Source organism: Urocitellus parryii, chromosome 5 (assembly GCF_045843805.1).
Source record: "Urocitellus parryii isolate mUroPar1 chromosome 5, mUroPar1.hap1, whole genome shotgun sequence".
In the NCBI taxonomy this organism is placed as follows: domain Eukaryota; kingdom Metazoa; phylum Chordata; class Mammalia; order Rodentia; family Sciuridae; genus Urocitellus; species Urocitellus parryii.
In genome coordinates, this window is record NC_135535.1 from 159,353,849 (window position 1) to 159,359,848 (window position 6,000).

The 6,000-nt window shown below is 47.6% G+C and overlaps 1 protein-coding gene across 1 annotated transcript in view; it reads right to left on the bottom strand.

Annotated features, from left to right (window-relative positions):
- Nucleotides 1-5,393, bottom strand: part of Psap (prosaposin) — a 33,527-nt gene extending 28,134 nt beyond the window's left edge. Inside the window, exon 1 of the mRNA XM_077798346.1 lies at nucleotides 5,284-5,393. Coding sequence (XP_077654472.1) covers nucleotides 5,284-5,323 — 40 coding nt within the window. The 5' untranslated portion in view covers nucleotides 5,324-5,393. The remainder of the gene's footprint in view (nucleotides 1-5,283) is intronic.
- Between the last annotated feature and the right edge of the window lie 607 nt (nucleotides 5,394-6,000).

The window sequence follows — 6,000 nt, forward strand, 5'->3', positions numbered from 1 at the left end:
CAGCACCCCTCAAAAGAAAGAGAAGAGGAGGAAATAGCACCACAGGTTCAAGGTTGTCTGGGAAGGCCTGGGAGACAGCGTAAAAAGAGACACACTTTTAAACTGAGTGAACTTGTTTACCGGCTGCATCTATTACATACTCTAACTTCACCTCCATCTAATGGATGGAAGACAGGATGGGGCCTTGAACAACTCACCCCAGGTCCCTGAGTTAGTGCCAACAGGTCTAGAACCTGGCATTCAGTTACCAGGAACCAGCTGGGATCCACGGGGCTCTACAGCAACACTGACCTAGAAGCCAAACCTAGTTTAGGCCCCTGGAGCATAATCGTGGCTCCCTACCCTGGCTCATTTTCCCGAGTCAGTAATTACGCCTAGGACATACATCTTTAATAAGTCAATTTAATGTTGTTGTTGAACTCACAACATCCTTTGAAATGAAAGTCGTCAGGGAAACCACAAAATCAGGGGCAGAAGAAGGTCACTGTGCCGGTGGGACAAGAGCATTGACAGCATGACACTGTATCTACCAGTTTGTCCCGGTGAAGGGACAAACAGTACTTGACTAAGCCTTTTCCTACAGTGACTTGGTGTATTCAGGCCTCAAAGCAACCCAATGACACGGGACTGATTAATGCTATTTTACAGATGAGGAAATCAGGTTAAGTAATTTGCCCAAGGTCATACAGCTAGTGTCAGCAATGTGGTAATGTTAAGCCTCTACTCTGCAGTATCATCTCAGTCCCAACGTTAAGAATTATAGATTTCATCAGGGCAGGTGACACACGCTGTAATCCCAGCAACTCAGGGGCTGAGGCAGGACCATGGAAAGTTCAAGGCCAGCATCAGCAACTTAGAAGAGACCCTATTCAAAAAAAAAAAAGAAGAAGAACTGGGAATGTAGTTCAGTAGTAAAGCACCGTGGGTTCAATCCCCTGTACTGAAAAAAAAAAAAAAAAGAAAAGAAAAAAAATCACTGATTGTACAAGATTTTTTTTTTTTTTGGCATTTCATAGGATTAAAAAAAAAAAAGAAGAAAAGCAGTTTATACTTTTGCAACAAACAAATTCTCCATTCCAAGAACTATATTTATTATCATGCTTTTAAAATTATTGCAATTTGGGGAGTCTGGGGGCAGAGCTCAATGCAGAGCACATGCTCTGCAAGTTCAATTTAATTCCCAGCACACACGTACGTGCACACGCATGCACACACTTTTTTTTTTTTTTTAAAGCAAGCAGTCAGCCAGGCTCAGTGGCCCATATCTGTAAACCCAGCAACTCAGGAACCTGAGGCAGGATTGTCTCAAGCCATTTAGACCCTGTCTCAAAATAAAAAATAAAAAGGGCTGGAAATGTAGCTCAGTGGTAAAGCACCCTGGGCTCAATCCCCACCCAGTACCAAAGGAAAAAAAGCGAGTGGTCAATGTAACTAATGCTCCCTTCTGTTGAAGAAAATCTGCATCCTCTTTCCCAGTAGCACAACCAAAAGAGAGTGGGAGAGCCAGGAGTCCAGGATTCATGCTAACAGGATTCCTCAAAAGAAGCTGCCTCACCGGGCTGAGGATGTAGCTGAGTGGAGGAAGACTTGCTGAGCATGCACAAGGCCCTGGGTTCCATCACCAGCTGATACACAAAAAAGGAAAAGCCACTCACACTTGTCCATGTGGCATGCTCTTGGCCTTGAAAGTTTCCCAAGCATGTTTCATTAGGGGCTGCCCCAGCCAGCAACTTGCCCTTTCTCTTCCCCATCCACTCAAGTTCCAACCAGCTGCCTGGACATTACATTTTCATACAAGAAAATGGAGGACTAGGTTTTCCTTCCACTAATCAAGAAAATTCCATACCACTTAATCCAATATACTTCAACTCTCATAGCAGGTATTCAAAACTATCTGTCAAGTGTTCTGCAAGAACTTGACAAATCACTGGTTAAAACAGACCATTCCTCCATGAATTATACCAATGTTTTTCCAGAATACAACTGATTTACTATTGCTAAACAGGTGATTTGCCCAAAATTGCTGGCAGGGGAGACCTAGAATGTTTAAGTGATGTTCAGTCAGGATATGCTATAGATTCATATCTTGCATCACCAAAAAATTTAAGTAAAAATAATTACTTAATTAAAAATTAACCAAATGAATGGGCACTTACACCCGGTGTGTGGTGGCATTCCTAGAGAACACCCTGCCCCCGTGAGGCACGGCCCACTCAGGCACGCAGCATTGACCAAGTGACAGCACCAAGGAAAGCTGAGTGTCAGTGATCGCTCCCACGCGGTGCTCTACACTGAGCTCTTCCACCCGGCTCACTTTCCCTGCTAAAGCAACCACCCACCAGCATGTCCTGACCTAGATTCCACCAGGCAGGTGACACAAGCCTGGAACCCCAGCAACTCAACCTTCTGTGTAAGAAGTTCAAACAGCAGCTTTTTAGCTAGTGTCAGAAGTTCCCAGACGGTTTCCTTTGGCCGGTGAGACAAGGCAGTGAGGAGGAAGAAGGGGCTGCTGGACGCTGTGTCCCTCCAGACCCTGCGCTTCTTACTGGGGTCACCCTGGGGCAACTCACCACGCTGTCCAACTTCCATGTGTACATACATAAGTCATACCCATTATATTTTTAAAAAATTAAGAGGGATGTGGAAAGAGGAAGCACTGTGAAGAGCCCTGGGTTCTGGACCTGGCATGCCCAGCGAACAACCTGGGACTCTGGAGCCAGCCTGGGCACCTCCTCGTCTTCATGCCTCATAACAATGTCAGACTAACTGCCTAAACGCTCTCCAATCACCTCGCTATGCCACACTTCCCTTTCTTTTTATCTGGAAAAAAAAAAAAAAAGGCAGGGGCAACTGGATGGGCAGAAAAGTAACCCAAAAGCCAAGTGTCTCTAACCCAGAACTTTTTTTGTGTGTGTGGTGCTGGAGATCAAACCCAAGGCCTGCAGCATGCCAGGCAAGCATGGTGAGCTAAACCCCCAGCCACCTAGGACACCACTAAAACAAAACCCAAAGCCTCCCAGAGTCAGAACAGAACCCAGTCCCACAGTAGTACCCAGGGTGCCCCTTGTGGTGAAAATCCCAGTGGGCAGACAATGGCTGCAGTCACCAGGCACCTTCACTCACAAACTCAGTCTCGATGTTTTTTAGAAATTTCAGGATTAACATTGCCAGAAAGCCACAACGCGGCAGAGCTGTGGAGGCAAGCCAGCATCTCTATACTGTGTTACCAAGTGTGACCTTGGCAAAATCCTAAGGGCCAGTCAGCAAGTCAGGGCAAGGCCATTAGTAATTTACCCAAGTGCTGGGGGGGGGGGGTCCCTTGGTTAACCACATACACTGGTTCAACATTCCCACATATGTTAGAAATGGATTTTACTTTTCCAAAGAAACTAGTCCCTTTGGGCTGATCTCAGGGAATCAGAATTCTTAAGGGTCTTAAGAAGTGACTCGATGCAAACAGGAACAATGGTGTTAATACTGTAAAAATAAAAGAAAAAAATGGAGACTTTAGTTTACTAACTATACAGATCATAGAATAGCAGCTGTATAAGCTTCATTGAGAAATAAATCTTCAGTGACTATAAAACCCAACAGCTTTATGAGCCAGATCAGCTTTGATAGTCTACAAATAAAACAAATTTAAGAGCCTGGTGTAAGGCCAAGACAGATCCTTCAGAGCTGCTGAGGAAAACATCTTATATACTGATCCACAATGAAATTTACTTCTTCAGTTTTCCAGCAACTGCCATCCACTTTATTACTGTTTATTAAAATCTGAGTGGCTGAATGATTGTTAAAATAGAAACTGGCTCCTAAATTATACAGTTACCAAGAAACAGAAACTGAGGTTAGGGAAGCAGATCAAGTTTATTTTCTGGTCCTTCAGGATAGGACCTGAGATCCTTTGAACAGAGATTAAAATCTGGCTCCCAGACAATCAAAATACGGAATTTCTTCTTCTCTTTTTTTAAAACTCGGTGCTGGGGATCAAATGAAGGTTTCCCGCAAGCTAAACAAGAACTCTGCCACTGAGTTTCACCTCTAGCCCTTTTTTTCTTTGGAGACAAGGTCTAAATTGCCCAGGGTGAGCCCCAGGTATAATGACGGCACACTTGTAATCCCAATGGCTCTGGAGGTTGAGGCAGGAGGATAGCAAATTCAAAGCCAGCCTCAGCAATTTAGGAAGGCCCTAAGCAACTTAGCAAGACCTTGTCTCTAAATAAAATATTAAAAAGGACTGAGGATGTGGGCTCAGTGGTTAAGAACCCCTGAGTTCAATCCCCGGTACCAAAAAATAAAATAAATTAAAAATAAATTGCCTAGGCTGGCATCGAACTTGCTATCCCCCTGCCTCCACCGCTGAAGTAGCTGGGATTTCAGGCGTGGGCCACCACGCCCAATAAACTTACAAATGTCATAGTTCTCATCTCAAGCATTTCTCTATCACGATGATTTAAAGTAGGTTAAGATGTGAAGGCAAGAGTTTGGGAACAAAAAGAAGAGTCACAGTGATAAAGAGCGGGCAGCTGGGTCCCTCCTACTACCAGAAAACAGTGCAGCTGATCCCCAGGGGCTGCCTGCACAACCTGCAGCGGACTTAACAATCTTGAATGCTATTGTGTGACAATAGTCAGGTGCAACAGTCTCTGTGCACAACTTCTCACATGCTAACATCTTCCCCAGAATGAAGGCCCCTGCTAAAACTGGTCAATGCCGTGGAAGACATTTTAAAGGTGGTGAAATAAGAACTCCAGGGGAAAATAGTCGAGATGGCAAAAACCCCCTACAGCCTTCAGAGTAAATGCAGCCGCAAAGATAAACATCAACGTGGATGACAATGTGCTTCCTGTAATTGCAACGCCCATACAAAACCTGAGACAAGGCCAAGGGCACTGCTGCGTCCTGCAGAATAGGGCTTGAGTCCATGGCGATCACGCGCACCAGCCCAGGCACAACACTGCTGCGGGAGGGGTCACCCCGTAAGACCCACCCCACAGGAGGAAGCGCAGCCTCAGGAGAGGCCTGCAGCCACCCCAAGTGCGCAGGCACCCACAGGAGCCCCGAGGGAGACGCTATTTCCCCCGCCCCACTCGCCCCCACCCAGGCTCCTCCGCCGCCTCGGGAGCTGCCCCAAGCAGGTACCGGCCCACGCAAGCGCCTGCGCAGTGCGCGCCCCTCGTCACCCCGGACCCGGGGAGCAGAGCAGCGAGTCTCGAGCGGTCCGCTCCCGGGAGAGGAGGCATTGCGGGGGACCCCGTCCCCAGGCTGAGGCTCCAGGCTTACCAGTGCCCAGGAGGCTGGCCAGGAACAGGACCGCGTACATGGCGCCGCCTGACTCCGCAGTCTGCAATGCAGAGCGTCAGCTGACCGCGCGAATATAAACCTGCTCCCCGCCCGACGCCGCGCAGTGCGCAGGCGCAAGCCCCGCCCCGGCCCCTGACTCAGCGCGGCGCAGGGCGCCTGCGGGGAGGAAGGAGACGGGAGGGAGAGGAGGGGAAGGGCCGGGGGCCAGGGGTGGTAGAGGATGGAAAAAGGAAAGCCCCATGATTGATCAAGTCAAGGCTAGTCGTTATACACTGTGTATAGCAGAGCCCCCACCCCATCCCCTTCCAAAAATCAAAGCCAGGGGCTCGCACATGCTGGGCAAGCGGCACAGACATGTCCCCTGACTCAGCCTCACCACTTCTATGTACAGAAAACTCTACAGCGCACCTTTAACCCGGTTTAGTGGTGTGTTCTCTAGCCTGTGCTTTTTCCAGCTTTCCAGTGGAGCCACAACTTTGGACACAGGAGCTGCCTCTCTGTCCACGTTTTTTTCTATGACATACTGTTGACGGTTGTTCATCTTCATTTTACAGATGAGAATCAATAGCAAACAGATTAACTGTTTATCCAAGTTCATACAGTGAAGTTTCCGGGAGTCAGACTCACCCCTTACCCACACACTGTCTCTGCCAATCAATCCAAACTCAGAGACTGCAGAAGGAATGAGGGTTTTAT